The following is a 22,324-nucleotide window of genomic DNA, read 5'->3' on the forward strand; positions in this document are numbered from 1 at the left end:
GTTTACTGTAAACACCAAATATTTGATTATATGTACGGTAATAATATACAAAAATCTCAATAGACTTGTACTACTAAAGTACGTACTAAACAAGGATTTGTACAAATCACAATACACTTTTTTTTGAAAAGCAAATCACAATACACTGATATCTGTTTTCAGTAATATATGGGCTCCCCAGGTCTCCACCTCCACTTCTCCGGAGGGAACCTTTTTTCCTTTGAAAGCATCTTTATAACAATATAATATCCTTTCAATTGAAACCGTGATTTGATCACCACTTTCCACTGACATTTCCTTTGCCCTTATGCATTGCACCGTCGACCGTAGTTCAACTCCATTTCTCTCTGCTACATAGATGTTGACGTCCTTTCTAGTAGCCTTTGTTTTATTGGTAATAACAGCTCTATAGTGAGATAATATATGAGTCTCTTTGCATTTATAGACAACCCAGAGTGCAATACCTAAGAAGCTGTCTCCCAAGGCTGGTGGGATTTGGAAAGAGAGTTTGCACTCTCTGCTTGTATAATTGAACCATTCTGGAATCATCCTGTTTGGTAGATCAGCTCTAAATGAAAACAATAGTCTTGCCTGTAACATTAAAAGATCGTGAATATATTTATAGATGTATGGCTGTGTGTAATTAACAGAGAGATAGTAAGAGACACCAACAAACCTGAAGGGAACTCTCTTTCAAACTGATTGATTTCAGATTGCTGCACTTGACAAAACTTAGCTCTTTTAATTCCTTCAACATGGATAGATCTGGTACATCTTGCAGCTTTGTGCATTCATCTGCCTCGAGTGATTGAAGATGAGGAGGAAGTGGAGGGAGAGACCGAAGGCTGATGCATGCACTTATAACCAGTTCCCTTAAGCATTTTAATCTGGATAAATCGGGTAGCTGTTCCATTGTCGCATTGTCATTAACCCACAACTGTTGTAGATTCAGAGGAAGTTCGTAAAATGAGGGCCCACACCCTGAATGGTTATGCAAACTAAGATGACGTAGGTTAGACAGCTTAAGAAGACTGAGCGGCTCGGTTGAAAAACTCTGGCTCTCATCAGTGATGCTTAACCTCTTTAAAGAAGAGAAACTTTGAATCTTAGGTAGCCATAACCTTATATTACAACATAGCTCTAGTCTTTCCAATTGCGTACTCTTCACCCTCTCAGGCAAATTAGTTATTTCTCTGTACGATGAGGGAAATTGCAAACTAGAAAGTGACGTAAGATTCCAGATGCTACCGGGTAGATATCTAAGATTATGACACCGACTCAAGTTCAACACTTGTAAGCTACTCAGTTGACCAATAGAATCTGGTAATTCGTTAATTTGTTCACAGCAGGCATGAAGACGTTCTAAGGATTGCATCTTCCCCAGTTCCTTAGGCAATCGCTTCAGCTTACTTCTGCAAACATCAAGTGCTTTGAGCAACATCAGCTTACCTATGCTATCTGGAAGAAAAGTAAGGTTTATGCACCAGTGCAAATTCAGATCGACTAATTTAATAAGCTCTCCGAACGAATCTGGCAATTGTTCAATTCCACTGTGACATGCATCAAACGTTATTAAGCCTTGCATATTACCCATTCGCTCTGGCAACCATTTCAGATTGCGGCAATAGTTCAGTTTTAAATGGTTTAAACGAGTCAACTGCGTGATACTCTCGGGCAACTGATTCAGACTGACACAACCACTTAAACTAAAATGTCTCAATAGAGTCAACTGGCCAATTGACTCCGGCAATTCTTTCAACAGACGACAGCCATCCATATTTAAATGACCCAAATTAGTCAACTGACCAACAGTGGAGTGTACTTTAGCCAGGTTTTGCCAATCTTGCAACAATAAACGCTGAAGCACTTTCAAATCACTCAAGTTACGGATGCTTTTTAGTTTCGAGTGACTCACATTTAAACTCTTTAAGCTCGTAGGTGGCTGTTCCAAATATAATACAAATCAGCACAATAAATCAATAATCATATTTTCAATTAAAAAGTTCTTTTATACTATAATTCTAATAATATATACAAGGTTTAAATATTAGTAACTTCTAACCCCTATCTTGATATGACATAATTCTTATATATATATACAGGCCAACATTCCAGAGAGGGACTTCTTATATGGAGTAACATAGTGCGCCACTATAAATCATCAATTTTATTATAAATTCTGTTATAGAATACATATAAAACGTGATTCTAATATAGGATACTATAAAATAAATCTATTTTAAATAATTTAACACTTAAAATTTGATTAAAAAAAGTATATTTTCGAAACTGATTCTACAACAGAATAATTCTGGATGATTATTATTCTGTTACAGAATCATGTTGAGATATTGCATAATTTTAGATGATCTTTGGAATTAAAAAATTGTATAACTTCGTTTTCGGTTTAATAATCAAAATTTGCAATTATATTTCATAAAAAATATAATAGAATATATATTATGTATATATTAATAATGGTGTGCTACGTAACTCCATAGAAGAGGATATGCTATGGAGTGTTACCCTATATATATATATATATATATATATATATATATAGGCAAGTGCTCAAATACAAACTCCTTAGTGTACAAACGTACAAACAATCACTAAATGATTTGAACAGAATCACTAAATGATTGAACAGAATCACTAAATCTACCAGGGGGTCTGATGGAGAGATAAGGGGAGGGGAGCACTTACGGGGCGGCATAGCCGAGTGGTGGTGCAGTGCGGCCGGCGGCAGTTGCGACGCCGGCGCGAGGGCAGTGCTAGAAACACCATTGAGGGAGAGAGACACGATTGAGGGAGATGAGAAAAGCAGTGGTGAATGTGTGTGTTTGTGTGTGTATAGCACTGATCGGTGAGCGAACAACCAGAGAGAGAGAGCCGCTGGCAGTGGTGGTGGTGGTGAGAGAGAGAGAGAGGCGTTGGACAGTGGTGGTTGGTGGTGGATGGTGGAGAGATAGAGTGGCGTTGGGCAGTCGTGGTGGGTGAGGTGGTCCTGGTGGTGGTGATTGTGATGGCGGTGGTGATGGATGTATGTATGTATTTGTTAAATTAAAATCTGCTAATCACTAAATATTATTGTCATAATCACTGGTTTGTACGTTTGTACAGTAAGGAGTTTGTACTGGAGTAAGACCATATATATATATATATATATATATATATATATATATATATATATATTAAATTAATGATTATATAAATTTTAATAAAATTATAAAATAATTTACTTGTGATTTTTTATTGAAATAAAATAAGATAAAAATACATATTGTTTCAATTTTTAGATACAATATAATATTTTTTTTTAATTTTAATATGTTGTTACCAAGCATTAAACATTTAGAAACATATTGGATACTAAAATATTTATATTCTATTTATATTCCTATATATAATAAAAATCAAAGGATAATTTGGTTGTTTGGTATATTGCTGCAAAATAAATACAAACGTTAAATTTTAATGTTTGATAAACAGTTAATAGGGTTAAAAATGGGGCGGGTTCAGGGCGGGGACTTCATTTCCGAGCCCCGCCCCATGTATATTTTTCCTGCCCCGTCCCCGCCCCATTCCCCGCGGGGATTTATTTTCAATCCCCATCCCCGCCCCACCGGGGATTTAATATAATTTCGCCCCGCTGTTATAATATTACATTTTAAATAATTATTTTAAAATTTAGTAATTTTTTCTTCAGAATTTAATAAAATATACGAGACATGTATATTAAAAGCAAAAAACTAAATATAATAGAAATCAAAGAGACATGTTATACATTGTAAGATTATAGATTTGTGTATTATAAAATAATAATATTAAATATAATAAATATATTATAATAAATATATATTATTAAATATATTATTTATTTATATTAAATATATGCGGGGCGGGGAATCCCCGCGGGGATTCAACAAATACCATACTTGCCCCATATTTTGGCGGGGCAGAAAATCATTCCCCGTCACTACCCCATTCCCCATATTAGCGGGGCATGTTTGCCCCATTCGGAGCGGGTTGGGGCGGGTTCCCCATTTTTCCCACCCCATTTTTAACCCTAACAGTTAAGATTACATAATGATAATAAATATTTATATATAATAATTATATATAAAATAATATTTATATTTTTTATTCTAAATAAAATAGTAGGTTTTGTAAATATAATACGTCTTCAATTTCTTTATATTCTAAATAAAATTGAAGGAGGTTTTGTAAAAAAGAAATAGAAGTAACTTTTGTGATTAGAATATGATTTTATGCTTTATATATTCTAATGTCATAGAATAAATATGGAGGTTAATTAAATTTAAATATTAAATTTTTATTCAGGAAAAAAATATAAAATTAAGTAGTGGAACTATACTTTATATGAGTTTTCAAATGCGTGCCGAACACTCCATTTCAAACTATAAGAATTGGAGGGGACTGAGGGAAGGGAGTATCAGGTATTGTAGGTTATATTCGGTGCCACGGCTATTTTGATTGTAAAATAGATTTAAAATACTTTGTCACGTGATTTTATGTTTAAATAGATTAAAAAATTAAAATATTTGAAACATTTGTTTAATTTAAATTTTCTTAATGTATTATAAATAAACTTAAGTAGTCTCATTAACTATATTTCTATGTAAAAGAACTTTTAAATAATTGGTCCAAATATCAACTGATTGCAATTAATAAATATTTTAAATCTATTAACATAATTTTAACATTAAAATTTATTTAATGTTTCAAAGATATATTTAAGTTAAAATTTTTGAATATATTTTAATTAAAATTGAGTTTACCCATTAAAATTATAAAAAAATGCTATTAAATAATTGATACAAATACAACACACCGAATTTTTTAACATTAAGAATTTATTAATATAATACAAAAAATTATATATTTGTATATTAAATAACTACTTGAATTGTATATAATATTTTTAATATAACTTCTTTAAAAACTCTATTAAATAATGATAAAACTTCGCATTTAACTTTTTTATAAATTTATAATTGTTTGATATTTATTAAATTCTTCACCATTTTAATGGCATAATAACTAAACAAAATGTCATGACTACAAGTTAATTGCAAATTGCACCCATTTGGTTCGCCTGTTAGCAAGACTAGTATATCTGGCCCGTGCTTCGCACACGGGTAATGTATGTTGTTTTCATATTCTTTTAATTCATAAATTATCTGTACACATCCGATAATCGTTTTTTCATTGCTTGTTACGTGTCCTTTTTCTAAGTCGAGAATTGCACACTTTTATGAAACATACCTACTATATCATAGTCGCGTCTTTGGACGGTGATCTAAATTTTTCGAGGAATTCGTCGAAAAAAGCTATCTAAAAAAAGAGTGAGTTTAATGACTATTTATATATTTCATTTCGGCATAAGTTCTGTGGAGACCCCAAATTTTTGGAGACTTGGAGTCCAGCATCCTGACTCTTGATCCATTTTATAATTCAACGGTTGTTATGATTTCAGTTTATAAATAAAAATTTTCTTTTCATTAATTCGTATCTTTGCGTATAGTATATGTATAGATGTAGATTTTATAACTGACGGTTATTGGTGGAGAGCCATTTCCGAAACACGATTTCTCCATTAATCTAATGTCTTTCATCATATATATCCATTAATCGTCTCATTGTTCCGCAGTTCTTAAGTGTTCATTGTTCCGCAGTTCTTAAGTGTTCTTCTCTTTCATTTTCGACTATTGTCATTCCATTTATCTTTTAACGTTAAGTGATTGGGTTGTTCTGCAAATGGTGTTATGAGAGGAACATTCAGATTTGTGGATGATTTATAGATTCTTTGTGTCAAACTGCTAGTTAGTGTAATTTTCATAATATATTGTTGTTTCTTCTAATTGGACTCCAATTATGTGGGTCTCTAAGGAGCCAACTCATTTCATGTAAACAGATGAAAAACGTATGTATGATTTGTATGGTTTGCTTCAGTTATTTCTTCATTGAATTTAATGAACCAAACCGTGAAAATTCGAAATTGAATATATACATTTTTTTCTCAAGCTGAAAAGCATTCAACCATCATCATTGAATTCACTTTAATTTTTATTAATTTTATTTACCCATCAAAATTATTTAATTTATGTTCCAAGCTTTAATTGTAAAAAATAAATAATTCTACAACCTTTATAAAAATACAACATTTTATTTTTCATTCACCAGCATATAATTTTGTGTGTCTTAATTTATCTATATTTGATTGTTTTAATTTGTAATCGTAATTGACGAATAATTGTAATCTACTCCAATATAATTGTGTGTTTTTATTTTCTGCTATTTTTTAATTAAAGTTTTTTAATAGAATTATGCGGCGATATATTCATTCTCAATTTTTTGTGTACTATTCTAAAGATTAAAGCTGTATAAATTTAAATAATATCATGTAGTTTAATTAATATATCTATTTTGTTTCTTCAAGGAATTTAAGGTAATAAAATAGAAATGCAGTGAATTAAAATATTTAAAGAATACAAACAACTAAAACAATGATAGCCGTTTAATAAATTATTTGCAAGGAATATTACTCATAAAAATATTATGGAAATATATTCACAACAAAATTATTTAATAAAAAATTATATCAACCTAATTACTATATTTTCTGAGTGACTATGATTAATATGTCAAAAAAAAAAGTTGATAACTCAGAAAAAGTGATTAATCCCAGATTAAAAATTGAAATTTCTACAATCATCATAATATAAATTTAATAAATTATTTATTATTTTAAACCCCTGCTATTGATCAAATTAATCATCCTAGATTCAAAAAAGGATTAATTGTACTATTTCAAAGTCTTGGAGCTAAATTAAGTTTTTAAAAATATCAACATTATCTATAGTTTTTTAAATAAAAATTAAAAATAGAAAACGTTGAAGACCGTAAAACAGACGCCAGACATACTCCCTCATAAGCTATTTAATATATAAATATCAATTTTATAATCTAATAAAACTTTATAAAAAATAATCAGAGTATTGTCTTTAAGCAGCTGCTAGTTTCCTGTTTGAGCTGCAAAGTATTCTGCACTTAACCTCATAATCTGACCTTAGACTTTTATTTAAAACTGCTATTCATATATGCAAAATCAAGTAGTTCAGCAAGCTTATTTGAATGACTTATGCCTGGAGGCTTTTAAACTGAGCTCTATACCAGTAAAGGATTGCATAACCTCCCATTATGCTCATCAAGCATCTATAGCAAAGACTCTGTGATTTCTGGATCAAGCTGATCAGTGCCGTTCACCGCATCAATGCGATTCTGAACCTCATTCTCAGTATCGTATATATAAAGTTGGCAGAACTTTGGACTTTGACCCTCAGTTGGCATGAGAGTTCCCAGAAAATGGTGATTTTGTCCATTAAGCTTGAAACAGAATCGTCCCTTTCCATTGTTTATTTTTTTGTCAATCTTCCCTCCAAGCGATGTAAACTGGAACATGGAATTGTATGATCTAATGTTCTTCATGAAATGGTCAGTTTTCTCATTCCCAGCAAGAATTGATTTTAAGTACTGAGGCGGTTCTCTTTCGGGTTCAAGTTGGACCTGACCATCTCTACAACACAGTGAAAAAGTTGGCTCACTGTTACGTCGACTTTTGTTATTACGCTCCTCGTTCCACATTATAGATTTGCACTTGCGACAGATCTCGGTTGGTGGCCCAAGATCCATATACCCATCCCACAATTCTGAAGATGAAACAAAAGGAGGCTGTTATATTCAAACACTGAAGTGTACATTTGTAGAATAAATAAATAACCAATTAGTAAAAACATAGGAACCTGGTTTATCTATTTTTGTATCACTCATGTCATCATGCACATAGTGTCCTTTCCCCTCTGAAGTTACATATCAAATATTTATCAGAACACAAATTAGCATCCCGGGGCACACACGATTGTGCTTTAATATCAGTATAATTATTTGACATGTAGAGTTACCTTCCTCCTGGTCCGCCTCATGAGCTGCAACGCCTGTATTGCAGCAAACTTCCAAATAAATTAAATATACAATTAATTGTCAAATGGATTAACAATGGATTTGGCAAGATATAAAGTACACCAACCATTACCATCTTCATGCTCATCGAAAACTCCTGATGTTCCGCCTGTAGAAACTTCAGACTTTAAAAAACACATTAAAAACAATTTATATGTATAACACTACTGGCACTGTTGATTTATAAAACACTGTTATACATATTTTATGTTTTTATATACATAAAAACAATTTATATGTATAACAATTTATATGTATCAACTACAAAAATGATACCATCTACAGGCACTGATGATTTGTCACCGTTGACTGGCCAAGCTACCCGTGTAGAAGCTGTATCATTTTGGCGCATACACGTTGAGTTGAATGCACTGAGCAAATTCCTTCCACCGCGCTGTGAGTCACTCTGAAACCAACCTGCTCAGATTTAGGTTACAGATTAGAGTTGAAAGAGTATGATATTGAATTTATGATAGTTGATATAAAGATTTGTGAATATTATGAGGGCAACCTGGAGTTAATACCAAGCTGTCCCGGCTCAGGAACAATAATATTTACATCATCATCCTGACCACATTGTGTTACACCAGATTGCAACGTACGGTTTGAAGTACTCTCAATGCTGTGACGCTGAGAAAGATTTATCGTCCTGAATGCAGTTCTCTTGTGGATACCTGAGCCAAAAATAGGGTGTGTAATTTGTAACATTTACATATAGTTGTGTGTTATCGCTATTCTGTAATCTATAGAGAAGCAGTGTACGTACTTTAAGTGTCCTTGTCTTGAGGGTGCTGTGAACTTGCGTTTGTAACCTACAATGGGCGTGGCAAAATTCTAGAAGCGGGAAGTTGAAAACGGGTACTCCTGCTCTGCTTATTCGACTGCATTTCAATAAGCATGTCCAGGGGTGTTCGGTGAGTAACAGCTGCAAGAAGGCAGTTGATTAGATCTGATAACCATCAAAAGGAAACAATGTCATGGGCTCTTGTCTGGAAGTAACATATGATCGCCGTACCAGATAAATCAACGTCACGCAACCGCCTTGGCGATGGGGTGCAAAACTCATCAGTAGTACCTGTGCGTGGCATAAACATCGACATTTTATTATCATAGTTTGCGTAAAACAAAATAGCTCACGCTGAGTAATGTCATTGTTCATATTGTTCATATGTCATGATTGGAGAAAGAGGTTGCACTATCAGGGTTGGAACAATTCCTGAAGTAGGTAATCTGGTTTGGGTGCTGACTACATAATTTCCAACCATACAATCTTCTTCAGTGTGAATGTGTTGTAAAACGATTTCCACCATTCAAGATTCTTGCAAATAAAATGGAAATGAACATTAGAGAGGTAGAAGACTGACCAATTGTTTTCCCAAAGACAGGTTGACTATTAAAAGGGTGCGTTTCCTTGACAGAGTTGTGTTGGTTATCCGCTGTGACAACGGTTTCTACAATAGCATATAAAATTTTGCAAGAGTATTCAGGAATTAAGAACAACAGTTATCAAACACAGGAATGTAATAGTCTTAGACTACTGCCCGCTACACAGAAATACCACGAATTCAGATTCAAAGGGTGTACCTCCAAAACTACAATTCTGTGCATTTGGATTTGGGTCCTCATTCTCTTTGCAAAGTAGCCTTCCATTGCCATCGTTGGACTCGTTAGCACCACAACACCTCCTCTGTCCTGCAAACACACACAGTGATTAGGTTTCAAACTATAGTGTAGAATGACAACATATAAAAAAGGCTCACTTTCCTATAAAGACGAAGGTGATAGCGGAGAAAGATCAAGCCATTTGAAACCTGCAACAAATGGCCAAAATTTAAAAATCGTTTGATCCATACAATCATCGTGAAGAGCATCGTTTGTAACATACCTAAAGGATCCATCAGACACTGAAGCTGTAGCGATATTGTGATGAACACAGTAACAGCAAAAATGACAGGCCGATAACTTCCGAATTTGAATTTCGAGTATGAGCTAATCACTCGCCTTATTTCGTGGAACGAAATCGGAACTGCTTGCTCATCACTCTTCTGAAGAGAGGACCCGAATTTCAGTGGGTCGAACCGGATTAATGTGCAAATAGACTGTATTTTAGTCGGGTAAAACCCGTATGGGTATGGATCCTCCAATGTTGTGATAAAAAGACTAAAACAGGCCCCTGAATGAATTGAGTGCAAATTTTGTTGGAGGGTAGAAACAGTCTTTTTCCATTTTCTTTGTGTTCAGGAATATATAGATAGGTTCAACAGTTTTACATTAGACACTTTACATCCCTTTATTTTGTTTGAAAAATCACTTTGCACCATTTCCGTTAATTCTAACTGTTACCGTTAACTTTTGCAGGTTACCGTTAACTTTTGCAGGGGCATTTTGAGAAATTTTATTATATTTAATTAAAATCATACCTTTATTTAAATTTTCTGATCATCTAAACGATATTTTTCGGGAAAACTTAAAGAACGAAAGTTGTGAAGAATAAAAAGATCTTCTTAGAACTATAAGGTTCAAAATTATCGTAATTTTTTTTATAATTATTTTTAAAAAAAATCAAAAATTAGCAATCTTGTAAAAATGAACAATCGTTTTTAAATAATTATTTAAATTTTAAACCTTATTGCTCAAAAAAGATCTTTTTATTCTCTATAACTTTCGTTCTTTAAGTTTTTCCGAAAAATATCATTTAGATGATCAGAAAATTTAAATAAAGGTCTGATTTTAATTAAATATAATAAAATTTTTCAAAATGCGGCTGCAAAAGTTAACGTTAACATCAGAAGATAACGGAGAGGGTGTTTAGCGCGATTAAAAGTAAAGGGCTGCAAAGTATTTATTCCAAAACTATTAGATGCAATGTGCAATAAGCTTAAACTAAAGAGGTGTCAAATGCAATTAACTCTTAAAACAAATGATAACTTATCATCATCTAAGCTTGCTTGCTTGGTATCATTAGTCTTTGCATCAAAAAATCATACAATATGTTTTATTATTTTCTTTACATTTTAATATTTTATGTTAGACAAAATTTTATTTGATCTATATAAATAATACATGTCAGTTTAGATGTTTAATTAAAATATGTATATCAATTTCATACCTTCCATGATGAATCAAGTCGATTGTATGACATGTCAAGACAGACAAGTTTTTGTGAACAAAAATTAGCATTAACACTTGTCCACGAGCAATGAGACCATCGCATGCACCTCAACTCCTGACATGAAGTTTTAAAATCTCCCGAGATGATGTTATGTGGATCAATTATTTCAAGTAATCTCAACTTGCACAGCTTTCTAAATATTTTGGTAGTCAATTGTCTTGCTGTGGATCTGGTTAAATCGAGTACCAGAAGTTCAATATGATCTGCTCCCTGATAAGGCAAAAATTAGATGCTTGGCAGCAGACAGGCCTTTGATGTAGTTAACTAATAACATTATTGGTTCAGTATTAGCATATGCATAAACAGAATGTAATCATGCTTTTCATTTAAATTGGGTCACAGAGACTATTTACTAATTAGGATTTGCCCATGAGTCAGTGATTACCTCTAGATTTTGCAACCGCTCGCATGCATTTTCTTGATACAAGCGCAAGTATCTGCCATTCCCTTGATTAAATTCTTCGCGAGCAACTTTCCTCCCCATGTCTTGGATAAGATTATGCATCTGTAAACAGTTAAACTCATCAACTGTTATTAGAGATCTGTCTTCTAGAATTGGTATTCCAAGGTCAGGATAAAAATCACAAGATTTAAATGTATAAACAGCATCGTCTTTGTCCTTTCCAACAAAGAAGAAGACAATATCTAGGAAAATTGCTTTCTCCGTCTCATCATCCAATTCATCGTAGCTTAGTTGAAGGATTTCTTGTATCTGGTCTATTGGAATTTTCTGAACCTTGATAAGCTTAGCTTCCCAAAATGACACGTGATTTCTACCACGCAAAGATGAGCCTAACACCTTTAGAGCCAATGGAAGACCTCCCGCATAAGTTACAAACTCTGCTGAGAGCTCTCTAAACATCTCAGGTGGCATCGATTTCCTAAAGGCGTGATAGCTAAAGAGCTCTAATGAATCATTTTGTCCCAATTTTTTCACCGTGTATATATCTACTTCTGGAATATCTATCTTCAGTAGATTTAGCAAATTTGCATCTCTTGTCGTAAAAATAATCCTACTTCCTGGAGAAGACAGGCTGCAGAACTTTATCTGCAATTCTGAAGGGATTGACTGGTCCAAATCATCCAGAACAATGAGAGCTTTACTAAAACAAAGAATTTGTTTCAACTGTCTGATTCCACCTTCCACATCAGTGACCCTACAATCATTGTTTCTGAGAAGCTTTACCAAGAGTTGTTGAAGTAACCAAAGTAGATTCTTACCCCCTTGTAAATTTTCTTTAACATTTTCAATAAAGCAACTAACTGGGAACTGGTTACGATAAGTATTGTAAAAAGCTCTGGCAATTGTTGTTTTTCCAATACCTCCCATACCACATATTCCAATGGTACGGACATCATTTGATTCCATTCGTAGTTTTTGATAAATATCTTCAACGACAGAATCTACGCCAAACAGATGTTCATCATTGTGTACTTTCACAGATGCATGCAGTCGTTCCGCATTTTTCACAATATCTTGAACAATGTCTGCTTCATTTCTGTTATTAAGTTTATAATCAAGACAACAGAAGAGGTTTCGTCATGAATAGATATAGCCTATAGGGTTCAAAACTTCTAAAAAATTATCACAAAATTTATGACATGGATGTTCAAATACATAGTATCAAAAATTCAGATTACGCTTAATTTGCAATAGTAACATTCTCGGCAAAAGATTCGTACAGATTGTAACACGTTCAAGTATAAATTGCATTAGGGTGACCCAAAAGGGCATACAACACAAGTACCAAACAAATAATTTAGAATAACAAACTTAAGGTGTAAGTAATAGAACTCGAAACTCTAATCAGCTCTATCAAAAATTAAACTGTTTAAAGGACTTAAGTTTAACGAATACTATACTATATCTAAACGAATATAGTAAAAATATAACAAAATCAACAAATATAGAGACTTACTCTCCTGCATCTTTTTTGAGATGGTATCCTTTTAGCTTCCCAACTGCAGCAAGAGCACATTCCCACTTGTTTATCATTTCAACAGAGTGATTGTTCCTTTGACTGCGAAGACCTTCCATAAATCCCTTCCTCCGGTGTCGAACATCTGATGGATCAACATTATAAAATACAGGAACCACCACCAGACCTTTGGTTCTCTCGTAAGTACTAATGATCTCTACGAGCTCATTAAGACACCATTTAGAATATGCAAAGTTCTCCGAAAGAACAACAACGCACATCTTTGAACCACGAATTGCGTTCAGTAGTCCCACCGAAATTTCTTCACCCTTTCGGAGTTGAGGTTCATCCATGAAAGTTTTAATTCCTGCATTATGCAAAGCTTTGTAGAGATGTGCGGTAAAGTTTCCACGAGTGTCTTTACCATGAAAACTTAGGAAGACATCCCAGCTGCTAGGTGGAGATGCAGAAGAGGAAGAAGAAGGCGCAGTTGACGGATTACTTTGGGGATCCACATCCCAGCTGCCAGGTGGAGATGAAGAAGAGGAAGAAGGGGCAGTTAAGGGATTACTTGGGTAATCCACGCAAGGTCTATCCTTACTTGAAATTAAACGAATGATGATGGTGATTATGGTGAGTATAATGAGTACTGGCAGAACCCAAATTAAAACAACTAGCAGATGATTGTACTGCTCCATAGCAAAAATCGCACGAATAATGTTGAGAACGAACTGACTATACTAGCTTGAAGTCCAATTTGGAACTGCAGTACATTATGGATTAGGTATTCGTTAAAGATTCTTAATTAATTTAAGCTGCCAAGTTGAAAGAGTAAACAAATACAAATGACAAAACATGTGTAACTTTCAAAATCTTGTACGCAAGCATTAAATATTCAAATGACTCCGTCCATACTCCCTAGCCCAGCATTTTCAATGATATTCATTTAACTACCTTCCCACCTAACTTACCTTCAAACTTCATGGAAACTTCATTCAAAGAATTTCCCATATTAAAACTAATTCTATAAACAAATATAGGAGAAAGACTCATTAACACAACCAAGTTGAGTATATAACAACTACATTCAGGTCTATGTTCTTTAATCACGGTTAGTATAGTGCGTCAGGTAGTGAATTAAAATAAAACACTAGTGACAAAACTACTACGTGAAGATAAGACAACACGAAAATATTTTCTAAAGTGAAGTTATTTTCGACAAACAAATGGAGCTGAAACAACACTGTGATGTGCTAATGATCTGTGATTGTAATATGCTGTAACCTTAAAATGCATCGAATGCTCGCAAATAAGAGCGGAAGATTTCTTGCAAATAAGATTGACAATTCATCAAACACCATATGCACACTGAATGGCAATTTAAATAGAAGCCAGAGAGAATATCAGATTGTTAGATTATGTGATCCTTACCGGTATGTGATGAGTGGTTATCATTTTCAACATCATCTTGACTTTAATATCTTTCAGATGTCGGCGAGAATCACTGTGAAATTCACGGGAAACCATAGCACATACTTGACGGGGATGCTGAATGCCTATGTAATTTATATGTGAAAAAAGAAATATTTTAAGCCTTTTATGTAAATTAGATTAGATTTGGAAATATACATCTATATTGTACTATTAAAGCCGAAACTTTAAAAGTTTGGTCGCTCAGACTCAGTACTTGAGTCGAAGTACGGGATTATCTGTATAATTAATTATTCTTTTTAATTTTAGGCCGAAATAAGGCCTATTTATATAATTAATTATTATTTTTAACTAAAATATGTTATCTTTTTTATATTTTCTAACTAAAAAAACTCAATCTTATAAAATAACATCGAACAATATAGTTATTACCTTTTTAACTAAAATACGATATCTTTTTTAAGATTTATTATACTATTAAAATCGAAACATTGAAAATTTGGTAGGTCGGTAATTAATTGGGCCGAATATGGGCATATCGAAATAATTAATTATTCTTTTTAACTTTGGCCCGAAATACAGCGCTATCTATATAACTAATTATTCTTTTAAACAAGAATATGTTATTTTTTATTTATATATTCTAACTAAAAAAACTCAATTTTCTAAAATAACATCGAGCAATATAGTAATTAACTTTTTAACTAAAACACGTTATCTTTTTTAAGATTTACAGACTAAAAAACCGATATTCTACCATTAACACGGGCGACATATATATAAAAATATTATATTATTATTAAATAAATGGTGATATTTGTCGATCAAAATATATTAACGTTATTTTTAAATACTCTACTGATCTAAATTTAAAAGTAATATTACAAATTTATTTTATACTATATATTATTTTATACTATTAAAACAGAAACATGAAAAGTTCAGTTGGTCGGTCGAGTTTGATAAACCGGTTCATATTCGATCCTGGACCTCCTTAGTTTAAAACATATTGTAATATATATTTTTTATTATCTATTAAACCACAAAACTAAAAATTATGTTAGTGTTATGGATTAGTACGCTTCTCTTTAACTTATAATATGTTTTATACTTCTATGTTTCTATTTTAAAGATTGGTTCTATATTATTAATAACCAAATATTAAAAGGTTGATTGGGTTGTTTATATCTAGATTTATGTGTCTTCTTAAATTATAACATGTAAAAAAATATAATATATTTTAACATTCTTATTAATATATATATATATATATATATATATATATATATATTTGACTTAATTTTAAATTAGCTATTTGACGGATTTAACTATTAAGAATTTATTCAGCTCTTAAATAAAAGTTTTATTTAATCACATTATTCTATCATAATTTTACTTTCCATAAAATTAGTTAAATCTGAAATATATACGATAGAATAATAAATATTATAATCGCCCGTGCACGGGTTTTAAGCTAGTTTTTATAAATCGTGATTTATTTATTTTGTGTAATCACTATTACTAGTTAACAAAAGAAATATTATTTTCATATTTCTTGGGTTAGGTTGAGTAAAATATATCACCGATAAGAAATTTTGCTAAAACAAATTGAATAAGAGTTACATATTCTTTTCCATTTTGTTAATATGTACTTCTAACAAATTATATTCTCTATAACAGTTGTATCATAGTAATTTTTTAATATGTTTAATTAAAACATTGAGAAAAGTGCATTATGTGTACTCGTACTTTACACGTTCCAGCACTTTCAATATCGTACTTTCATATCCTACATTTGAACGACTGCACTTTAGAAATTCCAGCAATCAGTGTACCTCCGTCAAATAAAACATGAGGGCGTTAAATAATTTGTAATTAACAGGGTTAATCAATTAGCAGGGTTAGAGTATATGATGTACGCTATAGTTGCGTCCACGGAGGATAATAACTCCGTATCACCACACCACACAACTCTAATCTCCGATTTCCCCAAAAATTAACAACTCAAAGATTTCACTATTTATCTTTTCGAAAATGGAGATTACTGCAATAATGGCATCAACTTCAAATCTGCTCTCTAGTTTCCCGATCCGTCTAGCTAATTTTTCCGGCACTGACTGCTTCATTGTTTTCTCCGCCGCCATCGAGAAATCCAACAAGGAAGCTTCTATTCCGCCACAACAATAGAAGCTTCTCGAATTCAGGGTCTCGATACAGCAGGAGATAGTTGATTACTTGCGGCGGTGTTATGGAGATTGGTGAGGATCAGCTTTGTGATGTTGTCTGATCGTCCAGTTCTTGTTGAGTTTGTTGCCACTTTGGTGTGATTCTTGTCAATTGATTTCTCTGGTTATCGAATGGGAGGCTAAGGTTTAATTTCTGCCCTATTCGATCGATTTCATTGAATTAGACGCTTTTCTCACCTGATTGTTTGACCTGTGTTGATTATTTGTTAGTGAATGTGTACCGTTGTGTTGGTTCAGGGTTTGCAAAAATTAATTAACCCTGCTAGTGACAAACTAATCTAACGCCGTCATTTTTTATTTGACAGAAGTACACTAACTGCTGGAAATCCTGAAGTGCAATCATTCGAGTGAAGGATATGAAAGTACAATATTGCAAGTGCCGGAACGTGTAAAGTGCGAGTACATATAGTGCACTTTTCTCTAAAACATTTTAAAAGCTGGTTATTACAAATATCAGTTAAATAAAAATATTTAAGATCATTATTTGTGAGGAAAACACATAAATATGTATCCACAATCTGCACACTGCACATAATTATACTACCATCACAACTTTAAATTTCACTTAATTAATCACATTAAATAATATATAAATTACATAATAAATTATTAGTCACAACAAGAATATAAACTTGGCCAGCGGAACAAAATGAAAAAAGAATTGAACACCTGTGAAGAGTATATAGATTATAAAATAAACTAATAATCCCGGTGTGAAGATTTAGACTTAAACCAAACAGACACCATCCTCAAAAACCAAGTCTTGAGAAAGAAGGTAATTCTTGAGTTGAGGGTTCGTCTTGGATGACATGAACCCCACACATCTTGACCTTCACTTGCCCAACGGGAACCTCAAATTCAAAATCAGAATACACTCGGGTATGAATAGAAACCTTCATGTTTTCTCCACTTTCCACAAAGATCTCCTCTCCTGGAATGCATTCCACCCTCGACTGTGCTTCACCAACTACACTACGCACAGAGATGGGATAGTTTTCTGTTATATCTTCTGTCACATTCGTAATAACTGCTTTAATATACAATGAACCATGCAGATCACTGGCTTTGCATGTATAAACAAGCCAGAGTGCAAGACCTAAGAAGTTAGCTCCAAAGCTTGACGGGGCTTCAAAAGAGACTGCATTGCCACTGCTTTTATAGTCGAACCATTCGGCAACCTCCCTGTCTGGAAGATCAGCTGAAAATGGAAAGTAATGTCCTGCCTGTAACATAAAATAAAGTCGTGAATAGATTTATAGACGCGTAATTGTGTATCAAGTATCATTGTGAGATCAACAGCAACAAACCTCAAGGAAACTCTGTTTCAGAGTCGTTGATTTCAGATTGTTGCACCCAATAAAACTCATGGTTCCCAATCCCTTCAACATTGATAGATCAGGTAGATCTTGTAGGCTTGCGCAATCTTTAGCTGAAAGCGAATAAAGATGAGAAGGAAGTGATGAGATCGACTTAAGGCTGATGCAGCTCTTTATGTGCAGATGTTCCAGTAGTTTTAAGCTTGATAGATCAGGTAGTTGTTCCAGTGAGCTGTGGTCACACAAATATAACTCTTCTAGATTCAATGGAAGTTCCGGAAGGGAGGACCCGAAACTTGTACATTGATTCAATCTAAGCACTCTTAGGTTCAAAAGTTGAGTAAGGCTTACTGGTTCTGCTGAAGAGAGAATCTGTCCTTCATCGCTCAGAGTTAAGTCTTCCAAAGATGGGAGACGTAGAATCATAGGCAGGCATGATCTTAAATTACATCTCAGGTGCAGAGATGTTAACTCGTTCAATTCCTCTACCGAATCAGGTAAACTGATAATACCTATATCCCCCGACTCAAGATATAACGTCTGAATTGTAGTAAGATTCCAGATACTTTCAGGCACGTATTTAAGCTTCTGGCAACCATCCAAACCCAAAACTTGTAACTTACTCAGCAATCCAATAGAATCTGGTACTAATTCAATTGCTGTGCCATCTGCAAACAGACTTTCTAAACATTGCATTTCCCCCAACTGCTCAGGCAATCGATCCAGCTTTGAACACTCGTTCAGGTGCAGTTTTTTTAGCGATTTGAGCATCCATATGCTATCTGGAAGATTTGTAAGGTTTTCACACCTACTCAATTCCAGTATCTCCAGGCTTTTCATAATCCCAATCTGCTCAGGTATCTCTCTAAGCTTCTTGCAACCGAACATGTTTAAGCTAAACAATTCCTTGAGTAGAGTAATTGAATTTGGCAGTTTCTCTATTGCAGAAAAACTTGCATCAAGATCCTTTAGGCCTTTTATCTCACCCAATTGCTCAGGTAAGTTTGTAAGATTCTCGCAACAGAGCAAGTATAACTCAGCCAATTTCTTGAGATGAGTTACTGAATCTGGCAGTTTCTCAATTGCAGAATAACTCACATCAATCATCTTTAATCCTTTCATTTCACCTAACTGCTCTGGTAATTGTTTCAAGTCACGGCATTCTCTCAGATACAAACAACCCAGATTAGTTAATTGCTTGATAGCCTGTTTCACATGACCAAAGTCAGCAATTCTATTCTCTACATCCTATAGTAGAGAACACACCCCTAATATGAGAAGTAAAACAATTTTGCACCAACTTAATTTTTTTCAAAAACTTCCCTTTCATCTCTATTGTTTACATTTATTTTTTAGTCATTCCAATCCATTCTTTCCAACCAAACACAACAATATATATGAAAGTCTTTAGTTTGAACAAATAAAGTTTGTTAAATTGGCTTTTTATGATAAAGTGCATGAAAAACATTTTTTTTGGATATTGTTTTTGTAGCACTCTTTTTAATTATTAGTGTTGAATAAAGAGTTTGATTACAATCTTTTTCTAAACCAAAAACAAGAATAAGAAGTACAATATTTCATACCATTGGTGTTTTCCAGAGTATCTTCAATTTGCTGAATGGCATCTCAAAGGAGACGAGATTTTGTGGAGAGAACATAGAAGGTATATGTGTCCATGGAGCGGAATGCCATCTGATGCACCTTAATTGAGGAAATAAATCTTTAAAATTTCCTTTAATATCTTGTGCACCGATTATTTGAAGTAATCGCAAATTCGGCAGTCTTTTAAACAACGAGGTAGTCACTTGTCCATTGGTGCAATTTGTTAAATCTAGGACGAGTCCTTCAATATGATTTCCCCCCTGATTTTATCGATAAAAAAAAGAACATTATAAAGAAGCCAATATATATATAAATTCCAACTTACGAAATAAACCAGAGAAAATCTAGTCGTTAGACACATCAACTTTATAGTTATTTAGTCATGGCCAGAATTATCAAGCTCCTTAGGCATTTTTCTTGTTCATTAGGCATTATTTACAAGTAACAAGTACAAAAAATGCCATGACTAGAAGTCTAGAAGTCTAGAACTAACCATTAGGATAGTATTTGTGTTTTGATTACCTCTAGATTTCGGGAATCATTTCCTCGCAAGAACAAGCGTGTGCGTGTGGTCTTCCCAAGTTCCCTTCCCATTTCTTGTATCAGATTATGCATCTCAAACTTATTATCTTCATCAACTGTCAATAGACACCTGTCCATCAGAATTGGAATTCCAACACCTGGAAAGAAATGACAAGATTTGAATACATCAGCAGCCTCATCTTTGTCCTTTCCGACGAAGAAGAATGCAATATCAAGAAAAATTGCCTTCTGCGTCTCATCTTCTAATTCATGGTAGCTCAGTTGAAGAATCTTGTGTATATCATTCTCCGGAATTGCTCTAACTTTTTCAAGCTTGTCTATCCAGAATGACTCATGTGTCCTACCGAGCAAAGATGAACCCAACACCTTGAGAGCTAATGGAAGACCACCAGCATGACTTACAAAGCCTAGGGAAAGCCCCTTGAAACTTTCTGGCGGCACCAGTTTTCTAAATGCATGATAGCTAAAGAGCTGCAATGATTCAATTTGCCCTAATGTCTTCACCATGTAAATATCAACTCCTGAAATGTCCACTTTTAATTTGTTTAGCAGATTTGAATCTCTTGTCGTTATAATAATTCTACTTCCACCTGAAAAGAAGTTGCCAAGGCTTGCTTCCAATTCTGAATAGTTCGACGGGTCCAAATCATCCAGAACGACGAGCGCTCTCTTAGAATGAAGAGTTTGTTTCAATTTTCTTATTCCACTTTCAATATCAGGAACCTTATAATCCGGCTTTCTGAGAAGATCAATCAGTAGTTGCTGAAGTAATTGAAGTAGAGGGCTGCCTCCTTGTGAATACTGTCTAACAATTACAGTAAAGCAGCTAATATCAAATTTGTTAAAATATAAGTTGTAGAAAGCTTTAGCAATTGTAGTCTTCCCAATTCCGCCCATCCCACATAGACCAATGGCACGTACATCATCAGACTCCAATCTTAGCTTTTGATATATCTCTTCAACAGCAGATTCTATCCCAAATAGATATTTCTCTAGGTGTAATGCTTTCGTAGTTGCTCGTGGTGCCACATTCCCTACAATGTCTTGAATGGTCACCGATTCTTTCCTGTTTTTGATCAAAATAAAGAATTGTAAGTTTCTGCATTTATGTATATTATGTGCCAAAACCACTCTCCTAAAAATAGAAGAGAGCTGGAATCTCAGTCACATGTTTGTGCAAACAATTGTCGTTAATTATAAGCAAAAAAGCCAGGAAACACTATATCATTGAATTAGAAATTTTTTCAAAACAGAGAGAGTTTCAGATTTTTATACTTTGTTTGTTTACAGAAAAATAACTAGATTTTGGAATAATAGGTTCCTAATTGTGTAAAAGAATCTGCAGTGAGAGGGATTGTAATGATATCAGTAATAAAGTAGAGGGACATACTGATTTGCTTCTTTTCTGAGATGGTGTCCTGAAAGCTTAGCTATTTCAGAAAGAGCTGATTTCCACTTCTCAATGATATCAACGGAATAACGCCTCTTATGATAATCAAGAGCTTTTCCAAAACTCCCTTTCTGGTGCCGAACATCTGAGGGATCAACATAGTAGAATACAGGAATAACCTGATTTTTCGTCGTGTTGCAACTAAGGATCTCTGTAAGCTCATCAAGACACCATGTTGAACGAGCATAGTTCTCTGAGAGAACAACGACAAACATATTTGAATTTCTAATTGCGTCAAGTAAAGCAGATGAAATTTCTTGGCCCTTCTCAAGGGCATGATCATCTATGAAGGTCAAAATTCCAGCCTGATCCAAAGCATGGTAAAGATGTGAAGTAAAGTTGCTGCGAGTGTCCTTACCATGAAAGCTCAAGAAGACATCCCACATAGGTGCAGATGAAGACGAGGAGGAACAAGAAGGGTCAGTTAACTGGAGATTACTAGTAGCAGCTTCGGGAGGAGGACAATGCTTCTTAACGACAACGATACGGATAATGATGGTGAGTATGGCAAGTATACTGAGTACTGGGAGAGCCCAGATAAAAACTACTTCCTTTGAAATATCCATGGATGGAGGTTAGCAGAATTTGATCGGACGATTTGA

At 33.8% G+C, this 22,324-nt stretch overlaps 3 protein-coding genes across 6 annotated transcripts; all 3 read right to left on the minus strand.

The window, feature by feature from the left end:
• Positions 1-51: 51 nt before the first annotated feature.
• Positions 52-1,871, minus strand: LOC108211984 (disease resistance protein TAO1-like). Its single transcript, XM_017383717.2, has 2 exons — positions 677-1,871; positions 52-591 (listed from the first exon to the last, which is right to left on the minus strand). Exons 1-2 carry the CDS (start codon positions 1,775-1,777, stop codon positions 136-138), a joined length of 1,557 nt encoding a protein of 518 aa, XP_017239206.1. The 5' UTR covers positions 1,778-1,871; the 3' UTR covers positions 52-135.
• A 6,683-nt stretch (positions 1,872-8,554) lies between these two features.
• Positions 8,555-14,724, minus strand: LOC108215271 (disease resistance protein RUN1-like). Of its 4 annotated transcripts, XM_017387693.2 has the most exons (11): positions 14,566-14,724; positions 13,135-13,897; positions 11,601-12,714; positions 11,153-11,425; positions 9,929-10,088; positions 9,804-9,854; positions 9,628-9,735; positions 9,408-9,494; positions 9,059-9,118; positions 8,810-8,968; positions 8,555-8,717 (listed from the first exon to the last, which is right to left on the minus strand). In XM_017387693.2, the coding sequence occupies exons 2-6, from the start codon at positions 13,830-13,832 to the stop codon at positions 9,808-9,810; spliced, it is 2,292 nt and encodes a 763-aa protein (XP_017243182.1). In that variant the 5' UTR covers positions 13,833-13,897; positions 14,566-14,724; the 3' UTR covers positions 8,555-8,717; positions 8,810-8,968; positions 9,059-9,118; positions 9,408-9,494; positions 9,628-9,735; positions 9,804-9,807. The 4 variants fall into 4 exon arrangements, with proteins under 4 accessions (XP_017243182.1, XP_017243180.1, XP_017243183.1 ...); XM_017387691.2 differs by having other exon boundaries at positions 9,628-9,854; XM_017387694.2 differs by lacking the exons at positions 8,555-8,717; positions 8,810-8,968; positions 9,059-9,118; ... (1 more) ...; positions 9,628-9,735; positions 9,804-9,854 and having other exon boundaries at positions 9,945-10,216.
• Positions 14,725-17,374: 2,650 nt separating this feature from the next.
• On the minus strand, positions 17,375-22,288 carry LOC108214784 (disease resistance protein RUN1-like). Its single transcript, XM_017386980.2, has 5 exons — positions 21,663-22,288; positions 20,252-21,338; positions 19,711-19,989; positions 18,119-19,333; positions 17,375-18,034 (listed from the first exon to the last, which is right to left on the minus strand). The coding sequence occupies exons 1-5, from the start codon at positions 22,286-22,288 to the stop codon at positions 17,561-17,563; spliced, it is 3,681 nt and encodes a 1,226-aa protein (XP_017242469.1). The 3' UTR covers positions 17,375-17,560.
• Between the last annotated feature and the right edge of the window lie 36 nt (positions 22,289-22,324).

The sequence above is a fragment of the Daucus carota genome, chromosome 3 (genome assembly GCF_001625215.2).
Source record: "Daucus carota subsp. sativus chromosome 3, DH1 v3.0, whole genome shotgun sequence".
NCBI lineage: Eukaryota > Viridiplantae > Streptophyta > Magnoliopsida > Apiales > Apiaceae > Daucus > Daucus carota.

What these genes read in the sequence shown, in the direction of transcription:
- LOC108214784 (XM_017386980.2), bottom strand. Translation starts at nt 22,288, where the DNA reads ATGGATATTTCAAAGGAAGTAGTTTTTATCTGGGCTCTCCCAGTACTC. An exon ending in ATGATTCCCGAAATCTAGAG is followed by an intron (nt 19,990 to 20,251) that starts GTAATCAAAACA and finishes CGATAAAATCAG; the next exon opens with GGGGGAAATCATATTGAAGG. An exon ending in TGAAACAGAGTTTCCTTGAG is followed by an intron (nt 18,035 to 18,118) that starts GTTTGTTGCTGT and finishes TTTATGTTACAG; the next exon opens with GCAGGACATTACTTTCCATT.
- LOC108211984 (XM_017383717.2), bottom strand. Translation starts at nt 1,777, where the DNA reads ATGGATGGCTGTCGTCTGTTGAAAGAATTGCCGGAGTCAATTGGCCAG. An exon ending in TGAAAGAGAGTTCCCTTCAG is followed by an intron (nt 592 to 676) that starts GTTTGTTGGTGT and finishes TTAATGTTACAG; the next exon opens with GCAAGACTATTGTTTTCATT.
- LOC108215271 (XM_017387693.2), bottom strand. Translation starts at nt 13,832, where the DNA reads ATGGAGCAGTACAATCATCTGCTAGTTGTTTTAATTTGGGTTCTGCCA. An exon ending in CTCAAAAAAGATGCAGGAGA is followed by an intron (nt 12,715 to 13,134) that starts GTAAGTCTCTAT and finishes ACTTAATAACAG; the next exon opens with AAATGAAGCAGACATTGTTC. An exon ending in GTGTCTGATGGATCCTTTAG is followed by an intron (nt 9,855 to 9,928) that starts GTATGTTACAAA and finishes CATTTGTTGCAG; the next exon opens with GTTTCAAATGGCTTGATCTT.